At 47.5% G+C, this 25,620-nt stretch overlaps 3 protein-coding genes and 1 long non-coding RNA gene across 5 annotated transcripts in view; 3 read left to right on the top strand and 1 right to left on the bottom strand.

Annotated features, from left to right (window-relative positions):
* Positions 1–3,473, top strand: part of LOC135305421 (FRAS1-related extracellular matrix protein 1-like) — a 93,454-nt gene extending 89,981 nt beyond the window's left edge. For both annotated transcript variants that reach the window (XR_010366605.1, XM_064429037.1), the window contains one exon: positions 138–3,473. The gene's annotated coding sequence lies outside the window, so the exon portion shown is untranslated. The remainder of the gene's footprint in view (positions 1–137) is intronic.
* A 241-nt stretch (positions 3,474–3,714) lies between these two features.
* LOC135305419 (cytochrome P450 2J2-like) lies at positions 3,715–16,175 on the top strand. Its single transcript, XM_064429035.1, has 9 exons — positions 3,715–7,149; positions 8,546–8,708; positions 9,336–9,476; positions 11,389–11,549; positions 12,399–12,575; positions 13,107–13,248; positions 13,791–13,978; positions 15,111–15,249; positions 15,747–16,175. The coding sequence occupies exons 1-9, from the start codon at positions 6,943–6,945 to the stop codon at positions 15,923–15,925; spliced, it is 1,497 nt and encodes a 498-aa protein (XP_064285105.1). The 5' UTR covers positions 3,715–6,942; the 3' UTR covers positions 15,926–16,175.
* Positions 11,083–16,987, bottom strand: LOC135305422 (uncharacterized). The gene is made up of 3 exons (XR_010366606.1): positions 16,893–16,987; positions 12,396–12,557; positions 11,083–11,639 (listed from the first exon to the last, which is right to left on the bottom strand). It is a non-coding gene; the product is annotated as an uncharacterized LOC135305422 (long non-coding RNA).
* A 2,404-nt stretch (positions 16,988–19,391) lies between these two features.
* On the top strand, positions 19,392–24,331 carry LOC135305420 (cytochrome P450 2J2). The gene is made up of 9 exons (XM_064429036.1): positions 19,392–19,589; positions 20,108–20,270; positions 20,427–20,576; positions 21,080–21,240; positions 21,637–21,813; positions 22,057–22,192; positions 22,355–22,542; positions 22,983–23,121; positions 23,726–24,331. The coding sequence occupies exons 1-9, from the start codon at positions 19,401–19,403 to the stop codon at positions 23,899–23,901; spliced, it is 1,479 nt and encodes a 492-aa protein (XP_064285106.1). The 5' UTR covers positions 19,392–19,400; the 3' UTR covers positions 23,902–24,331.
* The last annotated feature ends 1,289 nt before the right edge of the window (positions 24,332–25,620 follow it).

Below are 25,620 nucleotides of genomic sequence, written 5' to 3'. Positions count from 1 at the left end.
ACTGATTTTGTTACTTTTTACAGTTCAGTTTCCATACGCTGCTGCTCATGTGTGGTGCCAATGCTGCTGGTGATGAATTTCTCGCAGAGCTGACTTGAGCAATGTCTCTCTGTAGTAATCATTTTCTGTCTCCCCAGCGTTTAGCTGAGTACATCGTCTCCAAGACCTTTCACCAAGCATCCATCAGCAAGGAGTTCAAGCTAAGCAAGACATTGCCCCGTTCCAGAGGCTGAGCAAATCACATGCCTACCCTGTAACTAATTATTTCTATTGGCTGATTGGTTTTTAATGCATCTGTTTTACAGGTAAACAGATTTATCTTAGGAAGGCATAGGTAATTATGATGCTGGGTTTTTTTTTATTCATTGCCTTCCATCAGAGACTGAAGGGCTCTGAAGGGCTGGATGCTGAAATAGGTGTCATTTAGCTGTACAGTCCCTTGATTTTTGTACCTAGGCAGAATGGGCATCTGGGATTGCTGGGCAAGATTGGGAAAGCCTGGAAAACTTGTGGAGTCTTCTAACAAGACTCCATAAATGGATTACATTAACCATTAATATGTGGTTTCCAACCCCAGCTCCTCATCAACTTCCCCTTTATAAAACAGAACTTTTGGTAATTGTCAGATTCCCTGGAGAAGCCAGTTTCTGCAAGGAGCCCACAACATGGATCTCACATGCAGACAGCACAAGAGCATCAGCCATTTGTGATGTTCCACTCACCCTCCTGATCCCAGGTTCAAATCTGATCATGGATACCTTGCAGACACCTTGGCAACTGCTCTGGCAACTGTGATGCTGCTTGTAGAGTGGTTATACTGCAGAAACTCAGAAATGTCCCAGAGCACACAACCCATGGATCAAGGAGACCCAAAAATCAGTGCTTGACCCAAAGTGCTTAAGACTGAAACACCAGAAGGGTAGATGGAAGCGCAGGAGACAGAAAAGCTCTGCTCACTGGTATAATTTAGATACAACCAGGGGATTGCCACAAGGGAATGGGTCCTGAATATCCAGTTCAGGCTTACAAATTAGGGAAAGGGCAGAAATACACCAAGTTAAAATTCTTGGAGGGAGATGTCATATACGAATCTGGTAAAGTAAAGCCATGGCCAGAGAGCACTGCCTTGGTGATGTCCTCATCACACCACTCCTGCATGTGTTTTTAACTTGTTTTCAAAGAAATGTGGGTCTTAAAATCAAATATCTATTGCTAGAGGTACTCAGGAGCAGCAGTGGCTGCCTTCAATCTATCATGGCCAACCTTGGAGACCTGAGCCAGGGTGAACCCCACAAGCACTCACCAGTGCCCATATGTATCAGACCTGCTCAGGTTAAAGTGTGGCTCCCCCATTCCTGGACTTTTCTGCTTTGCAAAGACCCTTCTTTTTCTTTCCACCACTGCCAAAAGGAAAATTAAAAAAAAATTAAAAATTAAAAAATTTTAAAAAATAAAATAAAAAAAGGGCTTTCAGAGCAAATTTTACCAGGGCCAGGTTTTCCTGCCTGCCCTCCCAGGGCTGGGGGAAGGAGGCAGACCTTTACGTGCTGCTCGCTGCCGGGCAGGGGGCACGGCGAAGGAAACAGGACCCAGCCGTCTGGCGGCAGCTCTTTTCGGCTGGATTTCGGCTCGCCTGCCGGGCTGGGGCTGCAGCTGGCTGGCCTGATCTCCTTCCCTCCCACCGGCTCTCACTGGGAGCAGAACATGCCTTCTCCTGCTGATTTCTGCTTGCCATATTGATTGCAGCAGGGTATAATGGAGACAAGTCAGGCAGAAAGCCAGCCACCCTTGGGAATGATTAAAGAGCAAGCAGAAAAGGATAGAAGTGAAGAAAAACAGGCTGACACTCAGGATGTGGTGGATTTGGAGCAAATTATGCCCTTTTCCCCACCTCACCCCTGCGAGGTGCCTGGGACGGTTCAGCTGCACCTCTATTTCAGCTCTGCCCAAAAGAAGCATCGTATCGACCCCCATGAACGCGGGGAACAAAATCCCCAGAACGTGTACAATATCCCTATTGTGCATGGATTTGCAGCCTGATTATTCAGAGCATAGCCAAGGAAAGGTAAGGCTATGACCCATTGTTTTCCTGCGATCAATTGAATACTGTCATTTGCATTTAAAACGCTCTAAATTCGCACTGTCAATATGCCAAACAGCTGCTCGAGCTTTTCAGCATTCCATGGTGACAATCACACTATCATACATCATTGGCACCAGGATTTGCAATACTCTCAGTGTCAAAATTTTGTGGTTTTTTTTTTTTTTAAGAGGGAAAAAAAAAATCCTCCCCTCCCCCCAAAATACCCAAACCTGTGAAAAATCCACTTTTAAAATGATGGCGTTGGATGCTGCTAAGCAGGCCTTCACAGATGCCAACATATCAAAATTCATCTCTTTTCTTCCTCTCCTACAATTAAAAGGTAGTTAAGAAAGAGGCTGTTCCTGATAGACCCACCTTCTGTTTTCTCCTTTGTATGCGTATTATTCATTAGCAGTCTAATAAGAGTTTCAAAATGCTCTGTGCCTCTGCCAGCAGGGCATATGTATGTAGACATGTGCTTGTGACAGATAAGTACATAAACAGCATATTGGCACCAGAAAGACATCTGTGCCTAGAAAAACGCTTGTGATATGTACATAAATGACATTTTAGCTCTAGTCAAGTCCTTGTGGCTTTGAGAGGAATATGTGACTGTACTCTTCTCTGTGAATACTGAAAAGGTGCGCCTCAGACGGGAGAGTTTTCCCGAGGTTTGCGGGGAGCCGCGGGATGCGGAGCAGCGGCAGGCGGAGGCAGAGCCGTGCCGGGGCAGGGTGGGCGCTGCCTCGGGCGCTGCCTCTGGCTCTGGCCCCGGGGGGAGCACCCGGCACCCCCAAATCCCACCGGCTGCATCCGGACGGGATGTGCCTGCCGGGCGGCGCTGGGAGCCAAGGGAATCAAATCTTGGACCAAGAAGCCAGGGGTGGTGCAGGGTCGGGGGGCGGGGGGAGGGCTCCCTGCAGCATTTTCCGCTAACTGCGTTTAATTATCTGGCTGAAGTCCGAATGTAATCCCTTCACAACTGGCTTCTACAGCAGAAAAGGGATATTTTGGACTCTAACAGAAGGGGACTGAGCATCCCATCTTCTGGGATCCTTCCCAGATGGCACAGGCAGACGCTGTAGGTCTGCTCACACCACTTGCTTTAGGCTCGTAGTGCCTCAGTTTGCCCATTGCTGGTGACAGCTCCCCGACTTGGAGCTCTAATGAGCACTGGAAATGTTGTGGACAGGAGGTTACAGGTGAGAGGTCCATGGTCCCAGGAAAACCTAGAGATCACTTGCACCTACTCTGGGTGAGGGAGGAGAGAGAGAAGATGCAAAACTGAGGCACTTTAGTATTCAGCACACACACAGAGCAGTAAATATGGACTTGGCTTCCCGATTCAGGGCATTGAAGCCAAAGCCTGGGATATATGGGAGCCCTTATGTCCCAAGTAGGGCCTTTAGCCTGAGTTCAACCATGTCTTTCCCAAGTTTACTCCAGGAGGTTTGGGTACCCCAGCACTCTCCATTCCTGGCTTTCTGTAATTACAAATCCCCTGTAGAATTAATTTGATCCAGTAAAGTAAATCCTGAAAGGAAATGAGTGTCCTAATCTGTCACTGAGTCCAGGTTCATGAAGACTCACCTGTGCTGGACCATGAAACAGCAGCTGCACCTGCATGGAAACCTTCTGGAACGTGGCATTAAGACAGATATCAGGTTGGTCGATGCTGTTCAAGAGCTTCCTCGTGGTGAAAATGGCCTCACTTCCTTGGGTCTGACATAAAGAGGAGAGAAACAGCAAAATATTCCTTGCTGGGAATCAGGATGGGTCCTTGAACTTTGCTGAGCCTGTTTGTTGACGTGACCTGAGCACGCGGCTCCCCAGGTGGGTGGGAGTCTCACACCTCCAACGTGATGGATGGAACAACAGTGGTGGATGAGCTGTTACTTGCCTGAAAAAAAGTGTTTTGGGGGAAAATTGTCTCCAGTCATTCTCATTTTGCTTGTGATTTTTCCTACATATGTTTCTAATCATTAAGAAATTCTGTAGCTTAAATAATGCTCTGAAAGTACGGTAACTGTTGGACTACATTCTGTTGTAACCTTATTGAATTTCACTTCTCTGGAAAAAATAATGGGATACTATATCTTGAAAAACAAATGGTAATTGCATTTTTAACAGAATGTTTCTCTTTGTGTTTCAAAACCTTCTGCACACAGTTAGACATCTAGCCAGGGAAGAAGGTACAAAGCATATGGGCCAATTTCTGTCTCTTGGCTGTTCAAGATGCCTTAATATTCAGGCAGTGATGTGTGCCTGTCCATGCAATATGGCACAATTTATCTGTGTGGTATCCTTGAGCTCAGGTGAGGTGGTCAAAAGCTGTGTACTGGCATCAGGGGAGGTATTTGAGGAGAAATTGAGGAAATGTGGGTCTACATCCTGTTTCCTACTAGATGTATAGGTGCACATCCTCTTATGAATTCAAATTTGCGTTATTTGATCTGCAGAAGACCAAAGTTCCAGCATTCATGGTGCTGGCCAGAGGAACAGGTTCATCCTGCAGGTGACCAGGATCTTACAGATAAGGATCTCATCAACACTGCAGAGACTGGAGTTGTCCAACACCCTCTGCACTGCCCGTGTGCCATGATGATTTGACTTCCTCAGTGCTTTGGGGATTTGCACATCACCACGTGCTGAGAACTGGGTTGATTAAAGCCTGGGACCTGAAATAGAACCACCAGAGTTTGATAACATGCTGGTGTTACTGTCTGCCAAGGTTAGGAGAGCCCTGGTAATACTGGAAGGCTCTTGCCTAATTCTTTGTAAATCTGGCGTGCTAAGAACTTTGTGAGGGGATGCATTTGGACATGTGAAGCTTCAAGGCAAAGGAATAGACTTGAGGTTTCTGACTGACAAGACACATGTGAGTACATGCAGAATGTGCTCCTCCTGCTAAAAATAACATTTCTCCTGTCAACCACGATGCACCCACCCCCACAACACCACCCAGAAGAACACATTAACACCTTGGCTTTGCACGTAGCCCGATTCACAGCAGCCACAAGTGGTAGAGGGATCTGCACTCTGTGCATGCTGACAAATCATATGGCACAGCGAGGAACAGAGGAGTGAAACTGGGCTAGCAGAAGTTGACGCCTTATCATCACAGTCCCTCTGAGCATGCTGTAGGCTGACACCTCCACCAACCGAGTCATCTCCCCGGTGCCAGCATGAGGAGCACGAGCCTGCTATCCTGATTTAGCCTCTGGTGAGCCAGGCTTGGCTTGCCACACCAGGAAGGCTGGAAGAGGTGCGTGGACGCAAAAGGCGCAGGAGCGCCGTGGGTGCGCCGGCAGCAGGAGAAGCACAGCACATCCAACCACTGCTGCTCACAGCTGTGCCATGGGCACGGAAAATGTGCTTTGTACACAAGGCATGTGAGATGTTTCTCCCATTGCTGTTCCCTGTTTGCTGCCTAATCCCATCTGGGAGCCTGTAAATAATATTTCAGAGCAAGAAGGATGGAGTGGAGATAGCTATCGCCCCTAAAACCGACTCCTGCTACAGCCAAGGTGCAGGTCTGTCAGATAGCCTGCTTGTGCTTCTAAGATAATGAAAGACAGGGACAGCAAAGCTTTTTAAAATGGTGGAAGGCTAGAGAATACCAGATTTTTTTCCCCAATTATTCTTATGAAAAGCTGCACTTTTTTCCTTAAAAATTAAAGATTTCCTTAAAGCTGAAGACACAGCACCCCTGCCCATGGCAGGAAGTTGGAACCAGAGGATCTTTAAGTTCTCATTCAACACAAACCCTCATAGGATTCTATGGCAGTAAAAACTGACCATCCTTCAGAATTTTTCATGTTAAATTCCCATTCAACCCAAACCATCACAGGATTCCATGACAGTAAAAATTGACCATCCTTCAGAATTTCTCACATTGTTCTAGACAAATAATTTTAAAACTCATTATTTACAGTTTCGCTTTAGTATAAATTTAGATTCTTTGTAAAAGAGAAAAAAAAAAAACAAACAAGGAAAGAGAGAGCTGGAACCAAGTTGTAGCTAAATATCAGCAGGTGACACAAGATTGATTCCAAGTCATAGAGGTCACTGTCAGTCCACTGCAGCCTTCCCCCAGGACAGTGTGAAGCTTTATTCAAAGGAGATTTTCAGAAAACCCAGGAGATTTAAATGCATAAGTTCCAATCCCATGGCAAGCACATGAGCCTATGTTCTCACTCTTGAAATTAAGCTCCTTTAACTCTCATTTGTGTGGCTGGGAGAGCCCTGGGCCCCTGCAGCTCTTCCCTTGTCTGAACCTCCCCTGATGGCTCCGGCAAAGCCAGGAAGGCTTTGGTGGGCCCTGAAGGCACCCAGCCCTTTGCAGATGGTGCTTAGCACTTAACAGGATCAGCCCCTCAGCCCCTTGTGTGGTGTCCATCACCTCAGATGCCTCACCAGCCCCGAAACCGCGCGACGCCACCACATGTGATCAGCCCCATAAGCTGCTTTCACCTCACCTCGAATGTTTGCTGTGCTGATAATCCCAGCGGGGTGCCCGTATAAAGGAGCCCCTTGTTCAGGGCAAATGGGAGGAATGCTCTTCCATAAGAAAATTAGGGAGTTGGCAGAGGTGTAAAGCTTAAGGTTTGCAAGATTGCTTTTGCTTGGCCAAATGTTGTGAGGTTTCAGGGTTGTTTTTGGAGATCCTGGTGTTTAAAGTTAGTTATTCAGCAGGTGGTCTGGCAGCAGTTGTATATGGAAAAGCAGCTTCCAGTCAGATATCAGCATTTTAGCTTTTTTTGTTTCTTCTCCAGTCGTTGCTTACTCCTGTTTTAGCAAATGTAACACCAGAATCAAGTCCTTTCCTGGGATGAAAACCTGTGAGTTCATCGGCCAAGATGGAGCTTCAGTTTTGGCCTGATTTTGTATCTTTCTTGAAGAAGCTGAATGGTCGGATGCTCTTGGTGGTTCTGGTCACATCTTTTTTGATTATTGACCTAGTGAAAAAGAGACGACCCAGGAATTTCCCTCCAGGGCCGCAGCTCTTTCCTCTCGTGGGAACCTTTGTGGACTTTAAGCAGCCCCTCCATCTTGCACTGCAGAAGGTAAGAGCTCCATGGACATTTTCCCTACTAACAATATCTTACCCTTCCATGACTCTTACCACCACACTGAGAAGCAGCAAGGGCAGCCTCTGCAGAGCTGGGTATATAATAACCACATGAGATAGATGGTTTTATCTCTCACTATCAGCTCCTCTTCCAGGGCAGTAGGATGGTCCAATGGGAAAGAAATCCATAACAGAGGAAGACCTATATGTTCCTCCTTTTTCTTCCCATCTGACTGTGACCATTTCTTTCTGGACCCCAGAAAGGGTTCAGAAGGGCTGGGCCAGGCTGGGGGACAGGTGAATAGTGCTGTGTGACAGCTGGGCTATTTGGAGATCACCTCTGAAAATTGTCCTGTCATTGTCTTTGCCATGAGGCCAACAATTCACTGCACGACATCTGAAACATTTAAAATCCTGAGTTATGTTCTGTTGCTTCTTCTGTGCTGCAGAAAGAGGCAGTGATCCCTCTGGAAAGCTTTGACTTCCACCAGAGACAAAAAGAGAGAGATTTTATACATGCTGAGTATTCCTCCCTGAAAAGGTAGAAGAAGCTCTGACATGCTGACTGCAAAAATCCTTTCTGGTGACTATTTGTCTCTTGGTTTTAATTAGCAAAAGCATTTTATTTATTTATTTACAAGCACACAATGACTGAGACACCCATTTGGTCCCAGGCTGCTTTCACAAGTCACCACAGCAGTTTGGGGGGACCCTGTGTGTCCTTTCATGTAGAGTCATTCTAAGAAGAGGATGAGCTCCTTGACAGAGAGAAGATATGATCCCCCTTTTACCCTTATACATCTCAGAGGAGACACTAATGCCAGCAAAGTCCATGCAAGGAAAATGGCTGCAATTTGGCCATAAATGCAGTCAGCCTTAAAATTAGAAGTACGTGTCTAGCAATAAGCAGTTAGAACTCCTGTCTAAATGGGAGAGCTGGAGAAGAAACCACACTACTCTAGACACAAAGGTGATGAAAGGGATAATTTGTTGTGCTTTGCCCTCAGCAGGAAGAGCCTGAGTGTGGTGACCCAGGTGGTGGGACAAAAAGGGACAGAGCAGATGCCAATCAGTTGCAAAGCAAATTACATCCTTGTCACAAGCCAAACTGATGTAAACACCTGGTCAAGCCCAGGTCACACCAAAAAACAAATATAAGCAATCCACCTCTCCCACACTACAGCTGTCCAGCCTTTTTATGCCTTCTGCAGCCTTCACAGAGTAGCTGAGATTTGATGGGACATGCATGCTTGGGTTTGGGTTTCTCTAAAGTCCCTTTGCTTCAAGCAGGGTTAAATTCAAAGTCAGCTTTCCCTGTTCAAGGTCTTGGCCTGGTGAGATTTGAAAATCCCCATCTCCTTGCTCTCAGAGGACAATGGCCTCTCTTTCAGCTTACGGGTCGGTACGGGAACATCTTCAGCGTGCAGTTTGGGAGTCTGACATTCGTGGTGGTCAACGGGTACCAGATGGTGAGAGAAGCTCTTGTCCACCAGGCTGAAATATTTGCTGACCGGCCAAACATTCCACTCCTCCAAGAAATATTTAGAGGCTTCGGTAAGCACAGCTACAAGGATTTTGGGACAAAACTTCCACCTCTTTGGAATGATAACTGTTAGAGGGAAAGAAACTGGCTGAATTCAATCCTTGTGAGCTGCACCTGTGAAAGTCTGCACAGGGGAAGGCAAGACTGCTAATAATCTCACAGGGGTATGTTTTAATCTCTGTGAGATTTACGGATGAGGATGGGCTCAAAACCAGATTTTAATGAAAGAGGAGAAATAAATGCAAGCTGCCCAAAATCTATACACTTGCAGCGTTTCCCCCGGGGTTTAATTTCTCCTTTACTTTTCCTGCCTGGGTAGCACACAGCTCCAGAGACGGGGTGCTCCTGCCTGCAGCTCTGCCAACAGCGTGATAGTACTCAGAGTATTTTGGCTTACACCTTTTTTTCCCACGCAAAGTGACAAAGTAGCAGATTAAAGCAAATCCATAAAGCTAGATCTTTAGCATAAGCCAATTACTCTTGAATTTTAATTCCCAGGCAAAGCCATAGCCTTTTCCACATCCACAAGCTTTCTTTGCCTTGGTTTGGGGTTTTTGTCCATGAGGAATGGACATGGTTTCAGAATCCCAACACTCACAAATGAGAGAGGATTGTTCACCTGTTTTTTCCACCTACAGGGCTCATATCTTCCAACGGGCACATATGGAGGCAGCAGAGAAAGTTTGCTTTAGCAACACTGAAAAGCCTTGCTGTAAATTTTGAGGAAAAAGTGCAAGAGGAGAGTCGGTACCTCGTGGAGACAATTGAAGAGGAGAAAGGTGGGGGTTAATGCACAGCACTGTGCTCAGAGCTTCCAGCTAAATGAATGATGAGAAGTAAAACTCTTACCCCAGCACAGCTCCAAAAGGGCAAAACATTTCTTCAATAGCTCAAATCTCTATCTTACACTTCCAGACTGTGCCTTTTAGCACTTATTTTAGACCTCAGGCCTCCTATTTTAGTTGTTCCTTATTAATATTAACCAAATATATACTAGGTAGTTATTAAAACATGAGTGTTTACGTGGTTAAGGAAGTGTCTCGTGCATTCTGTGAAGGAATAAATGCAGCTCTCCTGCCATCAGGCACTTCCCCTCAGAGGCTTAGTTAACCTCTGCTTGTCCTTGGTTTTGCAAAGTATTTTAAAACTTGTTTAGTCAGGCTTTCCTTTTGTATCACACACAGATGAAGCGTGTGCTTTGCTCTTTTATGGTCCAGCTTTTAAAAACTGCCAGAGGGATATTAGTAAGAATAATTTGTATGTTGGTACATGGGTGATGTTGCACTTCAGCTTTAAATAGAAGCAGATGGGGTTGAGCTAATTCTATGGAGCTATATATAGTAAACAAGAAAGATCTAAAAAGGAATTGTGAAATTATATACTAAACTTGCTCCATTTTAATTGCTGTTGCACTGAACAGGCCAAATACTCCATGTTGCCAATTGATTATAGTCTTCTATAGTCCTAATCAATAAACTAATTAAGCTGCTGGTTTGGGCCTTTCTTCCCATTAGTAATGACAAATAGTGATCATGTCCATCACTCTGATATCTGAGCACCAGCCCGGTTTAATTACTTTCTTGAAGAGTGGAGAGAGCAGCAGTGCTGCGAGGAGTGCCTTGCATTTCAAAGTGATGCTCAACAGCAGCTCAGGGCTGGACTGGGCTTGTCACTGAGATCAGTCTCTTGTCACAGCAAGTGGCTCTCCAGGCTGCTGAAATGTGCCCGAGGAGATGAAGGTCTCTGCTCAGTAACTCTCTCAGGGAACGCAGATGTGACAAGCATCACATCACAGTTCACTTTATAAACGGGCTCTGTGGACCACATGAGCTATTGCTGGGGTTTACAGGTGGGCACAGGGATCTGAAACCCTCTCCCCTCTCTCCTTCAGCTCCCTTGATTTCTTCATGGTGCACAACTAAAGCCCAGGGCAATGGTATTTTTGCAGTGTGGCTGTCCTGGGCTCCCTGCCCTGGGCAAAGCTTTGAGGGACACTCTCCTGGTGTTTAAAACTGGCACCAAACACAGGTTGGAGCGTGCAAAGTTGACAGCCATAGCATGGCATGCTGCTGGTTGTTTTCCCTGGAAAATGCCTCAGACCCTGCTTGGGCAGCTCACTGCTAATGCCACTGCCTGCCAGCAGCCTGGGCTGGACACAGGACGGGATGTCCTGGCCCATAGTGCCCAGGCTCCAGCGGGATGCTGGAGGTGTGGTGGTGGTGGGTACCCCAGGACATGGGGTGAAACTACCATGGGTGAGAAGCAGGTCTCACTCTGCTTCACAGCTGTGGATCTGATAGAGAATATGGTTTTGACTGAGACTGAACAGGAAAAAAAATGAAAGCTTCAGAATCACAGAATCATGGAGAGATTTATGTTGGAAAAGATACTTGAGTTCATTGAGTCCAAACATTAACCCAGCACTGCCGTGTTCACCAGTAAACCATGGCCCAAATGCCACATCCACACACCTTTCAAACACTCCAGGAATGGTGACTCCACCACTGCCCTGGGCAGCCCTTCCAAAGCCATCCTTTCAAATGAAGACATTTTCCCCCACATCCAGTCAAAATCTCCTCTGGCACAACTTGTGGCTGATTTCTCTTATCTCTTGTTCCTTGGGAGACAAGACCAACTCCCACCCGGCCAAACCTCCCTTCAGGCAGTTTCCTTTCCTTTTCTTTCCTCCAGGACAGCCCTTTGACCCTCATTACAAAATCAACAGTGCCGTTTCGAACATCATCTGTTCCATAACTTTTGGGAACCGCTTTGACTACCATGACAACCGTTTCCAGGAACTGCTGCACTCCCTGGCTGAAACGCTGCTGCTCATCGGAAGTTTCTGGGGCCAGGTAAAGTCACTTGGATGTTTTTCCAGCTTCAGCTGCACGGAACAGCTCAGAAACTGAGGTTTCTAAGGCACTGGTGTAATCTGCCTTTTCCTGTAGAAAAAGAGCCATGTTTAAAGGAAAATGACCAGGAGAATTGTTTTACATTAGATTGGATTTATACACAAATCCTATCAGGAAAGCAAGGAAATAAGCTAAAATTATTGGGGCACATGGAACAAAAAAAAAAAAAAAAAAACAAAAAAAACAAAAAAACCAAAAAAACAAAACATTACAGGATTGCAAAACCAATGTTATGCCTGACATAACGGAAAAACAACAGGAAAATCTTAAAGGAAGATCTTAAAAGAAAATCTCAAAAGAAAAACTAGTAACACTGTAAAAATTCCTATCTTTTCCCACACCCATATCCCAACCAGTTTCTTAAATAACTTCTATTTATGAAAAAAATTTGAGATGCCAGGTTTAGAAACAAAATAGGTGGATTTGGTGATGTATTTCCTGTGTGGCCACATACCATGGTCTGATCTCTGTGCCCACCATGGGGACACATGAAGGGGCTCATCTGCATCTACCTCACCTGTGGCCACCTCACATTAGGGAGCAGCTTTGGCCACTCAGTATTTGAGAACTTTATCAGCAGAAAATATCTGTCCAATTCTTATCTTGTTTGCACTTATTTACACCTGTGTAAGTAAATTTGTACAAATTGGACTGTTACAGCAAGGATGATTTATTTCATGGTAGCAAGCAGAGTTAATCAATTAATTGAGAGTCCCATCCTCTCAACTATGATACCTGCTTTTATCTAACTCAAAAAATGCTCTTTTGCTCTGTTTGATTTCTTACCAGCTCTATAATGCTTTTCCTCTCATCATGAGATGGTTGCCAGGACCTTTCAGGAAAATCTTCAGGCACTGGGAGAAACTTCAATATTTTGTGAAAGGCGTGATTGCAAAGCACAAGGAGGATTTGGACCAGTCCGAGGCAGGAGATTATATTGGTTGTTACCTGAAGGAAATAGAAAAGGTAGGAATAAAATAACTAAAACCACCTAAAGACTAACCCATAGAATGAGCAGAGAAGATTCAGGGCTATTTTGTCAGGGGAGCTCTTCCTTCACATGTTGCCTTCCCCTCCCTACCTCTGCCACATCAAACTTTAGCAGCAGCAGAAGCCTGATCACTTAGAAAAACACAGATTTTTTTTTTCATTTGAAAGGATTTACACTTTGTCTTCCTCCCTTTTTCGTTCTGTCACACGGCGTAGGAGGACTCTCAGGGAACATGTTCATGTTTCTGTGAGCACTCGCACGCCTGTGTTTGCTATTGTGAAACTTGACATTTAAAAATGCTACCTGCTTTCAAGAGCCACTCTACAGCAACCAGGGTGTCTGTCAAAACAGTCCATAGGACTTGAAATCCAGTGAAAGTACAGGCTGGAAATTTCCAAGTCCAGGTGTAGATAATAAAGGAGCAGTAGGACTTCAGTTACACACAAGTGATTTTGGATTGGGTTTTAAAAGAGTAAGAGCTTTCATTGCTATGTTTTTCCTCCAAGTTTAAAGGTGACACCAGCTCCCATTTCCATGAGGAAAATCTGCTATGCTCCACCTTGGACCTGTTCTTAACTGGGACAGAGACAACGGCCACCGCCATCCGCTGGGCTCTGCTCTACATGGCTGCATACCCCCACATTCAGGGTAGGGCCACTGAGGGGTCCTTTGCTTAGCCCAAAATTAGGAAAGGAAAACTCAGGGAACAGAGTTATCCCAGCTCTGCCACATCCTGGATGTGCCTGTGCCCCAGGCATCCTCTTGGGAACCTTTTGAAGACAAGTCTCAGGAGAAGCTGTTGAGGGAACTGGGAGTGTTTAGCCCAGAAAAAAGGAGGCTGAGCGGGGACCTTCTCATGCTCTACAACTCCCTGAAAGGAGGGTGCAACCAGGTGGGGCTCAGTGACAAAGGAAAATGGCCTGAGATTGTGGCAGGAGAGGTTTAAGTTGGATGTTAGGGAAAATTTCTTCACTGAAAAGGTTGTCCAGCTCTGGAACAGTCTGCCCAGAGGAGTGGTGCAATCACCCTGGAAGTGTTTAAAAGGAGTGTGGATGTGGCACTTGGGGACATGGTTTGGTGGTGGCCTGGCAGTGCTGGTTTAATGGTTGGACTTGATCATTTAAGAGGGCTTCTCCAACCGTAAAAATTCTATGAAGAGGGATACTTCGAATTATTTTTTCTCCCTGTAGAGAAAGTGCAGCAGGAGATCGACGCCGTGGTCGGGCAGTGCCGGCAGCCCTCGATGGCCGACAAGGAGGAGATGCCCTACACCAGCGCCGTGCTGAGCGAGGTGCTGCGCGTGGGCAACGTGGTGCCCCTGGGGGTGCCCCGCATGGCCACCAGCGACACCACCCTGGCCGGCTTCCACCTGCCCAAAGTGCGTGGGGACTACTGGCCTTCGTCCCACCGGCCTTCATCCCAACAGCCTTTGTCCCATCAGCCTTCATCCCTCCAGCCTTCATCCCACCAGCTTTCGTCCCACCAGCCTTCATCCCACTGGTTTTCATCCCCAAGCCTTCATCCCACCATTCTTCATCCCCACAGCCTTCATCCCCCCAGTCTTCATCCTACCAGCCTTTGTCCCACCAGTGTTCATCCTATCAGCCTTCATCCCACCAGCCTTCATCCCACCAGAGCAGGGTCTTCACAGCCCAAGCCCCAAATCTCACCTGGAGGGGAACCAACCAGCAGGATCTTACAGAAATATCACAATTATATAGAAAATACAAATCCTCTTGATGGATTCCGTGGGGCTGTTATGGGTCTCACCTCCTTACAGAGGAGAATTTTGAGATCCTCATGGTGTTGGCTGTAATTGCCAATTTTAAAAGATTTATGCCTTAAATTTTGTAAAAGACACCCTCAACGCATTATGGGAATGACAGAAAGATAGGAAAGCAAACAGTTTGGGTTTGTTAATTCTACACAACATTAATAACCCTCTATTAAAAGTAGCACTTGATGAAGGGCAGGTAATGAGTATTGTTTCACACACTGTTCTGCAATTACAAAAGCAAATATAGGATTTATATATAACTGGTCTCTTCCCTATATATGACTGGTTGCAATGAGGCAAATGCTAAAAATCCAGGCATTTTCCTCCACATTGATTAGAATATTTCTCTTGCTGATGGGAGAATGTGGAGATAAACCAGATCAGTTTAATTTTTTTTCTAAAAAACACATTTAAACAAATCAATTGAAAATTACTTGATTAAATTGCTTCAAGGTCCTATGGGAATGCAGTGCTACCAATTTAAAGTTGGTTTGCATTAACACGACCTGTTACTGCAGCTGAGGATGCAGATCAACGATTGGTGATCTGTAAAGGCACACACAAGTGAACAGTCCTGCCAGCTTTCATCCTCATTTAATTACATGGCTTAGGGGGGAAAAAAGCCCGTTTTGCCCTTAAAACAGTGTAGTTTACAGAGCTAATAATAATCCAGTCTGACAACATTTCGGCTCCTTTCCGCCGTGTAATCGCCCCTTTTCTCCTCCTCTCTCAGGGCACCACCCTGATGACCAGCCTGACTTCAATAATGTTCGACAAAAACGTGTGGGAGACTCCAGACACCTTTAATCCTGAACATTTCCTGGAAAACGGCCAGTACAGGAGGCGGGAGGCTTTTCTGCCCTTCTCTGCAGGTAGGGTGATGGATGGGGAGGTGGCTTTTCTTTTTGCAAGGCTTTTATTTTTTCCCCAAGAGACACTGCTTATAGAGTAGGGGGTACCGCTCCTGTTCAGCTTCCAGCCCATCCCCACAGTGAAAATCCCAGTCACAGTTAATAGAGGCTGCTCGGAGCAGGGAGGAAATCAATTTGTTACTGCGGGATTAAAAAAAAAAAAAAAAAAAAAAAAAAAAAAAAAAAAAAAAAAAGAAAAAGGCTTTTTCTTCTTGCAGAAGTTACATAACTGGGTTGTTCAGACAGTTTCCACTCTTCGCCTCTCGGAACAGGCGCAGTTTGCTCGGCAGTAAACTTCTGGGAAGGTTTGAGCAGATTGTGTGGGTGAACATTGCCACCTAACCTTTCCAGGAAGAAAAGCTGCTGCAGCCTGTGCAAGGCGGCGCGGGCCGGAGGAGGCTCGGAGCTGGCTGGAGCTCACTCGGGACTCTCTCGGGTTCTTTGTGCTCCTTTTCCAGGCAAGAGGGCTTGTCCCGGGGAGCAGCTCGCCAGGACCGAGCTCTTCATCTTCTTCGTGGCCCTGCTGCAGAAGTTCACCTTCCAGGCCCCAGCAGCGGCCGCGCTGTCCTTCGCCTTCACGCTCAGCCTCACGCGCTGCCCCAAGCCCTTCCAGCTCTGCGCCCTGCCCCGGCACTGAGCCAGGCCTGGGGCTGCCCACAGCCCCCCAAACTGGGAAATCCCCTTCTCCTGACCACCCCGGAGATTTTGGGCTGAAATGATAGGCCCTGGAGGTCCAGCACCTGCCAGCATCTGGGAGGTAGGGGAAGGGCTCAAAGGCCACAGCAAACACAACCCTTGTGGCTCTTCACCTCATTCCTGCTCCCCGCTACCAGTCTGACAAAATGCATGGATTTAAAAGCCTTATTACCTCATTTCCACTGTCAGCAATTCCCAGGAAGGTGTCTGCCAGCTGCAAAAGCATGGTTTGATGTTGACTTTTCCGTGGGGAACATGTCCATCACCCAGAGACCACATAGCAGCCCCTAATGCTGCAGCACCCAAATAGCCAAGGGCTCCTGAAGTGTCCCTGCTCAGAGCTGCTGGCCTTGGACACAAGCTCTGGACTCATGACTCAGCCTCAGTTTGGACTTTTGGGTGGCCACAGCCGATCCTGAGCCTCAGGTGGGCTTGGGCTCAGGGTGGTGGACATTCCCTACAGCACCACATTGCTGCTGTGTGATGGAAATCACAGAATCGAGGAATAGTTTGGCTTGAAAGACACCTTAAAGATCAACCCCTCTGCCATGGGCAGGGACACCTTCCACAAAATCAGGTTGCTCCAAGCCCCATCCCGCCTGGCCTTGGACACTTCCAGGGATAAAATATATCTAAGCAGAGATCTCTCCAGCAGCAGAAAGCATTTTTTTTTGGATCTCAAAGGGTATATGGGAATTTTAATTAGGAGGCTACAGGGGAGTAAAAGGAGCTTCTACCAAAGCCCAACCCAAGTGGGATGGCACAAGGTGCTTCCAGCAGGTCTGGAGGGCTATAAAAATAAGACACAGCAATTTTATATTAGAAAACCAAAAGGTTTGTGCTAATAAAATACAAATCAGAAAAGCTGCAACAAAATAATCCCCTGGGGTTGCTGGGGAGCAGTTCACCTGAAGTGCAGCAGAAAGGGAACAGCAGAGAGCTGGGAGGGTCATGCCCATGGTGGCTCAGCCCTGCCCCTCAGGAAGGAAGTGTTGGAACAGTGGCTTTGTGGTGGGAAGTCACGAGTTCAGCACTTCCCCCCTGCTTCTGGCAGGGATTTGTGTCTGTGTGACCAGCATGGACAGTGGGGGGCCAAGGAAGTGGCTGGGACAGGGCACCCTGCACCATGGACACAGCTTCTTCCTATGCCAGACCTCTCTGGATAAGAGTTAATTAAATATGCAACTTGTAGAGAATTTTTCTGTTTATGTGACCAAGTATTTGTGCTTAGAAATGCTGTCTCCTGTGTGCTTCAGTTCGGACTATAGTCATAGCAAAGATTCTTCTTCCTGTTTTTGTTTTTTTGGGGTTTTTTTGCTTCTCACCTTTCATAGTGACTTTTCTGTGGGTACCCACGTAGGATGTGGAATAGTTAACAGGAAAAGAGGATTACATCGAGTTTCATTTCCAGTGGTTTTCTTCTCTGTCCCCGGCAGTAGCGGCTTTGCTGTGGTACAAAGCAATCCCCGTGCAGTGGCAGATTTATGCCACAGGGGAGAGTGCTCTGCACATCACATCCCTGCCTCACCAGGCACACGGGGATTCTGTCACTGAGCTGTCCTTCCCACTGATCACTTTAATCCTATTGCGTTCTTAATTATTGCTTCACAGACACGGGCTCCCATGTTGTGTTTTTGTTTTTGTAAAAGAGAAAACATAAAAGATACAGGGACTTTTTTTCACCTATGAAGTCTTCAACGCCACTCGGGACTAGGCACTGGTTTCTCTCCGTTTTTGTGTTCCTTCTGCTGTAGCTCTGACCTCTGGCTTGTGGCTGCAGCTTGTATTATTTGCACTGGCTTAGCAAATAAATATTGATCTCTTCTCTGTTTCTCTGTTTCATTTCCAACCTGTGTTTCTTCGTTACTTTCCGTTTCCTCTCCTACTCCTGGAGAGAATAAATGATTGATCTTCTTTTTTTTTCTTCTTTTTTTCTTTTTAGTTAAATGCAGTGGTGCCATGCCTTAAAGGTAGGAGGCATGAATTTATTTAATTTTTCAAGTGGATCCCCTCATGTCACTGCTGGTGAACACATGCATCTGCAGGGGCTCATGCCTAAGTGTGCTTAAAAACCAGAGGTGAAAAGAGCTATTCTCAAAAGCAGGCCTCTCCCCTTAAAATTCCACAGTAAAACAGAGATTTGCCTTCTCCAGCTTCCCAAGTGTAAGGTTATGGAGAACATGTGTATGGCATCACAACAGTGGCTCTGCTGCACCTCTGTGCCTTGTCATCAGCACTGGACAATCCCAACAGCCACAACTGATGGCCCCAAAAGAGAGAAAAGGCACCCAAAATATCCCCCAGAACAGGAGGTGGCAGCTGATGACTGCAAGGGGCTGTGACAGAGCTGTGTGATGCAAGGGAAAAGTGCTGCTTCTCCCTGCTTCTTTCACAGCAAAACACAACAAACACATTAAAATTCCACGTGGTCCATGTGCATGATCACCTCCCCAACCCAGAGCTGCTCCTGGGTGGGAAAATGCAGCACATTCTGCTGCCAGCTCCCACCAAAGGGCCCCAGCCCAGAGCTGGGCATCTGCATCGGCTTCTCAGCACCTTCATCAGCTCTGGGGGGCTTTGGGAGCAGCTTCCCCATGGGCTGTGACCCAAAGGACAAGTGGGAAGGGATGGCTGGAGAGCTCAGGGCACGGCTGGAGCCAGCTGCTCTGCCTGCACTCCTCTGGTGGAGATCAGAAAATGTTGGTGCTTGGGAAGCGCCGAGTTCCGGGACAGTTGTTTACTTCCAGCCCACGTCACCCAGACACACGAAACAGGAAACTCACTCAGATGGTTTGTGAAAGGTTGTGCAACCTTATCTCGGGTGTCCCCTGAGACCTGGGGCTTGGCCCGGGACTCCTCATACCAGGAAGCGAGCTGCTCTAAACAAGGAAAGCACGAGGCTCTCGGAGCAGCTGGAGACTCCCTGGCACTGAGAAGCTGAAACTGGGACCTCGCACGGTGAGGGCACCTGGGAAGGAGGGAGCAGGGGCATCCTGAGAGATGGGTTTGTGGGAGCTGCATGCTCAAACTGCCAGCTTTTAATCTCAGTCCCACAAAGCTCATTTCTGTCCTTCAGACAAGGACATGGAGCACTGGGGTTTAGTGAAGTACTGAGGGGAGGCTGGGGGGGAAGGGGGAAGCTGGGGGTGTTCTGGTTCTGGTTCAGATGAGAGGGAATGTTTCAGTTTAATCAATAAGGGGTTTAATCCTTTCTGGAAGCTGGGAAAGCAGGAGTCTGAATGTAGCCTTGAGAGCAAGCAGCAAAAGCCACTCCTTGCTGTCCTGTGTTTGCACCCACAGCTGTGCCAGCTCATCACCCATCTCCCCCTGGCCCTGGGGGCCTCAGTGGTGCCCTGTGAGCTCAACCTGCCTGACCTACTGTGGGACACGTCCCTGCAGAGCCCCACCGTCCAGCCATGCTGCACTTCCTCTGGGACAGCATCTCCCTCCAGACATTCCTCATCTTTCTCTTCATCTTCCTGCTCGTCGCAGACTACATGAAGAGCAGAAATCCAAAGAATTTCCCTCCCACTCCCTTCCGCCTGCCCTTTGTGGGGCACATCTACCTCTTAGACTTCAAAGATCCTGCAGTCACAGTGCAGAAGGTATGCAGGTGGTGAGCAGCATGGGAAGGGGATGGAGGGACTGCAGCTACACATCCCCAGCCGTGCAGGGAAAGGGATAACCCAAGCCCCACAGGCAGTGAAGGCAGGCAGGAGGTTTGGCCTCATCCGTGGCACTTACCTGAGTACAAGCAGGGTGACAAGTGCGGAGTGATTCCACGGGCAAAGGTGTGGAATCCCACAGGTGCAGTCACAGATGTACAAACCTGACAGGTCCGAGTGGGGGCTGGAATGGGGTGAAAAAAAACTGGAAAAACACAGGACTGAAAAATCAAACCTGGTGAGGTTTGCTTGATTTATGGCCAATTAACACAATCTCCCAATCACTGATGCAGGAAAAGAGGAAAGTTAAAAACTATGCCCTCAGGCAGAGTGCACACATTCTGTCTCCCTTCCCACTATTCCCTTATTTTTACCCATGTCCTCTGGCAGGGCTGTGCTGGTCTCACCAGGAACACCCATTGCAAATGAAAACCCCTTTTGCTCATGTTCCCTTCCAGCTACGTAAAAGATATGGTGACATCTTCGCCATACAGATGGGCAGCATGAAGTTTGTGATAATTAGTGGGATGAGGCTGATGAAGGAAGTGCTCGTAAACCAAGGGGACAAGTTCATGGACCGCCCTGACATTCCCATCGACGAGGAGATCTTCAGCAAGATCGGTGAGTTACCCCTCAAGAGATGCCTCAGCTGCAAGGTCCGAGCCTTGACCCTCAGAGGTCTGAAACAGCTGGAGCCAAGGCCCTGGAGAGAGAGAGCCCTGGAGCTTTTCCCCCTCAGAGGGAGATGGGCCCTGGCTCACGGGGTGTTCCTGCCAGGACTGATCTCCTCCACCGGGCACCTGTGGAAGGCACAGAGGAGGTTCACCCTGTCCACGCTCCGGAACTTCGGCCTGGGGAAGAGGAGCCTGGAGGAGCGCATCCAGGAGGAGTGCCGGTTCCTCGTGGATGTGTTTAGGGATGAACAGGGTGAGTGCCATGGCCCTCAGCAGCTGTGAAGGCAGGAACTGGTAGGGCCTGTTATGATTTCACTGCCTGCTGAAAAATACCACACCTTGCAAGCAATGCTACAACCCTGCCAGCATCCCTGCTCCTTCCTACAGGTGCTTTGCCTTCCAGCTGGCTGGGGAGTGCAGCCAGGCAACACCCACAGCATTATTCACAGCCCACCTTCAGTCTGCTCCTCTCTGGGAAATACCATGTTGCATAAATGCTGATGTTTCCAATGAATTCAATTGACATCCTTGTTCTCAGAAGTGGGATTCAATCTCAGATTGAACTGGGACCACTGGAGTTTTCCTGCCAAGCTTGGCCAGATCATGGGGTCAGCCAGGCACCCCAGGAAAGCACTGACACAGGACAGTACCCATTAGGGGCCACTCATTTAATTCATATTTCTTGACTACTTTACCTCTGATGTGTCTTTTCTTTTCTGAGAGGAGTGGAAGAGAACTGATCTTTTTCTTCTCCAGGGAATCCTTTCAACCCTCAGCTTAAAGTCACGAATGCTGTTGCAAATGTCATTTGCTCCCTTATCTTTGGCAATCGGTTTGATTACCACGATGAGGATTTCCAAAGACTGCTGAAGCTGATGTATGAAATGACTGCCCTCCATGGAGCTGTCACAAGCCAGGTACAGCCCTCCTGCCACCAACCCAGAGCCATAGTTTCTTCTCTGGAGTCAACCTTAAAAGCCACAATGTCGTTGTCACCAAAGCTGTCATTCCCTATTCCTTTGCACAGGGTAGATTTTCCTGTCAGTTCTTTCTTCCTTCTGTTCAAGTTGTGCCATGCTCACGCTGCTCTCTCTCACCCAAAATCACTTTCCCTGCCCAATGATTGCCAACCTGCCTGCTGAAATAGTGGGTAACACACAAGTTACCCTATAATGAATTCTCCTCTTCTGGAGCTGAGCTGTTTCCATGAGCTCCAGAAATTCAGCAAATGCAATTGCAGGGTAAAGTCTTGATGTCAAAAGAGTTTTTTTAAGTTGTTTATTCAATTTGTCTTTCTCCTTTTGTGTTCAAAGCTGTACAACAGTTTCCCATCTATAATGAAGTACCTACCTGGAGCCCACCAAACCATTTTTAAACACTGGAGGTTATTGAAAAAATTTATGCAAGAGCAGATCAACAAACACAAGGAGGACTGGAACCCCTCAGAGTGCCGGGACTACATTGACAGTTACCTGCTGGAGATCTCCAAGGTCAGCAACTGGGAGAAAACCCTCCTGGAGTGGGGCTTAGAAATCTGAAGGGATGGGAAACGAGCCCAGATTCTCCATTTGAGCTGCCTGTGTAGCCTTTTATGAGCTCAGGACAGACATCAGGTTCAGGCCACCCATCAGCAGGATGGGGATGCGAGGGGTCAGCAGCTTCTGTCAAAATCCTTGGGGTGGTGCCAGGACACCCTCACTGTTCCTGTGTCACTAACACACCTTCTCCTGAAGGACCACGACAGTGACACCTTCCAGGAGGAAGGCCTCATAGCCTGTTCACTCGACCTAATGTTTGCTGGGACTGAGACCACGTCCTCAACCCTCCGCTGGGCTTTGCTCTTTATGGCCACACACCCAGAAATTCAAGGTACAGTTAACAAAAAGTTGGTGTTTTCCCTTGCTTTTATCCCTCACAGCTTTGTGAGAGACCAGTAGGGAGCGTCCCCACACTTGCATGAGAAGTCCCTTGGTAGACCCTTGCAGCAATAACCTTGTATTGATCCAAGTTTTTTTCCTGCTCCTCCCCCAGCCCGGGTGCAAGCCGAGATCGATGCGGTCATCGGCCAGGCACGGCCACCAGCCCTGGAGGACAGGAACAACCTGCACTACACCAACGCTGCCATCCATGAAGTGCAGAGGAAAGGCAACGTCATCCCTTTCAACGTGCCCAGAATGGCATCAGAGGACACCTACGTGGATGGCTACTACATCCCAAAGGTAAACTCTGGCGTGCTGGCACTCCAGGGACACTCCCAGCTCCCCAGGCACGGTGCCAGGCCAGGCCCCTCCTGTGCAGACACTGTCCCTGCCCTGCACAGAGTTCACTCCTGCTGGATGTGGACTTTTGCCATCCAGTGTTCTCCAGCTCCCTGGATGGTGCCACACCCCCACACATACCTTCGAGGCACAGATCCCAGCTCTTACAGGGACTTTAGCCCAAGATTACATGATGCTGATGAGGGAAAATGCAGTTATGTAACTGCACGTCCAAACTGACAAGAAGTAGAAAATCTGGGCCTGCAGTAGGGTGTTGCACAAATAATTTCAGTAGAATTTGACTAAGGATGTTCTTCATGGAGAGGAGACGGAAGATAAAACTGCCCCTTCTGCTGTCAGTGTCAGAGAAAGTGTAATTTATTTTTCTTTTTTCCTCTTAGGGCACTGGTGTAATGACAAATTTATCCTCTCTGCTCTTTGACAAGAATGAGTGGAAAACCCCTGATGCTTTTAACCCCGAGCATTTTCTGAAGGATGGGAAGTTCTGGAAAAATGAGTATTTTCTACCATTTTCTGTGGGTAAGATTTGCTGAATTATGGTGCATTGTGGATTTGGGTTTCCAACTGCAGGGTAGAGACAGAGAGGAAAACAGCAAGGAAAGGGCAGGTGCACCCTGGAGGTGCTACTTAAAATGCTCCCATTGCCTCCCCAAAGCACCATAACCACACTTGGAGTCCTCTTATGTCTTTCACATGCACAGAAGAGAAATGAGGATGAATAAAAAAACATATAAATTAGAGAGATCTTAGGAACATCTTCACTGAGGCCATTGCTCTGCTCCCACATGGCTGAGCTCACCAGGGGCCTCACTGTTACCACCACAGGGTTCCCCAGACAGCAGCTTCCATGGGGAAGTTGATTTTGGCACCTGCTTTTACACCAGCACCACACATCTCTGGTAGCTCCCTTTGGTGAGCTCTCCCAGCATGGGCACATCCAGGTCATTTGTATGTGTAAAATGTCATGCAATTTGGGGGGCAGGCCATGCTGTAATGCCAAAATTACTATTGGGAAGCCTGGTTTGGGTTGAAAAACTCCCCCAGGAATGGGGTAACACAGCTGGACCACGGTCCTGAGGACAAAAAGCACACTCTGAGGATGCTGTGGGCTCTGTCTCCACAGGGAAGCGTGCCTGCCTGGGCGAGCTGCTGGCCCGTTCCGAGCTCTTCCTCTTCTTCACCTCCCTGCTCCAGAAATTCACCTTCCAGACACCCCCGGACACCACGCTCAGCCTGCAGCCCATGATAGGAATTGCAATAGCCCCACAGCCCTACAAGATCTGTGCTGTGCCTCGGTAGGGAAGCCTTGGCCACCATCCTCACAGGGAAAACCCTTTGTCAGGGTGCTGAAAACAAGCCCTGCAGAGCTCTAGGGGGAGGCTGCGTGGTTTATTTCTTTCAAAGCAATTGTAAAATAATTTTTTTCACAATTAGACCTTGCACTCTGTATCCCACGATGGTGTGATCATGGGATCAGTCTGGGAGCTTCCAGAGCATTATTAGGCTTGCCCTATGGCACTGTAAATTAATGAGGGGCTTGGGGATTTCCTAATTTTGTGATGGATGGCCATGGTTCACCTTGGCAAAATGGAGGGACACTTTAGAGACTGCACTGTTGTTTTATAAAATTAACACAAGCATTAATTTGACATTTCCTTAATATGTACTTATCTTTTAAAAAGTCACTCTATAACACTTGTCTCATACATAATAAATACTTATCAAAGCATTTTTGTCATGAAGTGTTCTGCAAAGTGAAGACCAATTCCAGCAGGGGCTGCAGGCTTTGGCCATGCCCTGTGTCTCTGTCCCTGCATTGCTGGAGGTTGGCACTGTAAAAGAAAAGGCAATTCCTACAGAAGTGATGGAAAAATGATCCTGGCAGCACAGCTAAAATTACAATATGCAAAATCCTCTCTGTTTACCTGCCCAGCATCACAGAGTGGCTGGTGTGTCCAAGGGCAGTGAGCTCCAGCAACACACAATGCAGTTCAGCTGCACTCAACGGTCTAGGGAGGAAAAGGCTGCCTTGGGAAATAACAACAAATTACTATTTTGAGCCATGATCTACACAAGGAAACAGTCCCAAGATTGGCAACCAGTGGTTAAAACCAGTAAATGCACTGAACTGGGAAATAACTGCACCACAAGGGGCCTGTTGAGACCTCTCGGCAGAAGCTGCAGCCCCCAGGAACAGGATGGGCAATCAGGAAATCAGCACAGCACCAGGAACACACACCTCCAGCTCCTGCTCTCTTGCTGAGGAAATGAGCAGAGAGCAATCTCTTCCTCTTTTCAATTTTCCCTGGAGTACAGCTTACCTCTTCCTAAAGGAAGCAAATTTCTCCCAGGTGAACACAGCTTCTGGCACAGCTCCTTCAGCACTGGCTGGTGGGAGGTTCTGCCACATCTTCTGATTTTCTGTGCCAGTGGAAACAAGAGTTTGGGCTGTTCCTGGTACTTGAGGCTGTTTCACAGATCCAGTAAGGTGAGACACATGGTGGGACACAAACCAGTCCATTTATGAAATGCAGACTTGTCTGATCCCACTCCTAGGGAGAACCTGGTCAGCCCCAGCCCTACACCCCTCCTCTCCTCACACCAGCTGCCCTCCAACCTGCTGCTGGCACAGGCTCCCACACCTCCCTTTTCCAGCAGAAACAAGAAAATAATTTGACTTTCTAGACCTGATCTCCTTTCTTTTGGTTCTCTGAGGGAAGCTGAAGGGGAAGGCTGCAAGTGGGCTGCATGCCTGGAACTGACTGGGGAACAGTGGTAAGTTTCTGCTGTGTGAGCTATTTCTGCTATTACTCCCAAAGCAATTCCAGTGCACAGGTGTCATCTGACTGCTTTGTGGTACATTTTTCCTCCTAGTGCTTTGCTCAGATTCCCATTTCCTTTCCCAAGCTGCTGCTCTATCCAAAAGCTCCCTCCATAGGCCTCTGCTCAGTTAAATTCCAAAAGAAGAATACATTTCAAAGGCTTCTTGAACATTTTGCCCCCTCCACCTAAACCATC

Source organism: Passer domesticus, chromosome 7, assembly GCF_036417665.1.
Source record: "Passer domesticus isolate bPasDom1 chromosome 7, bPasDom1.hap1, whole genome shotgun sequence".
Taxonomy (NCBI): domain Eukaryota; kingdom Metazoa; phylum Chordata; class Aves; order Passeriformes; family Passeridae; genus Passer; species Passer domesticus.
The sequence above is the reverse complement of the archived record's forward strand: the minus strand, read 5'-3'. Positions and strand labels throughout refer to the sequence as shown.

Coding starts and splice junctions, on each gene's coding strand:
- LOC135305419 (XM_064429035.1), top strand. CDS start 6,943: ATGGAGCTTCAGTTTTGGCCTGATTTTGTATCTTTCTTGAAGAAGCTG. Junction 8,709..9,335: donor AGAAATATTTAGAGGCTTCG/GTAAGCACAGCT, acceptor TTCCACCTACAG/GGCTCATATCTTCCAACGGG. Junction 15,250..15,746: donor TTTTCTGCCCTTCTCTGCAG/GTAGGGTGATGG, acceptor CTCCTTTTCCAG/GCAAGAGGGCTTGTCCCGGG.
- LOC135305420 (XM_064429036.1), top strand. CDS start 19,401: ATGCTGCACTTCCTCTGGGACAGCATCTCCCTCCAGACATTCCTCATC. Junction 20,577..21,079: donor TGTGTTTAGGGATGAACAGG/GTGAGTGCCATG, acceptor TTTCTTCTCCAG/GGAATCCTTTCAACCCTCAG. Junction 22,193..22,354: donor CACACACCCAGAAATTCAAG/GTACAGTTAACA, acceptor CTCCTCCCCCAG/CCCGGGTGCAAGCCGAGATC.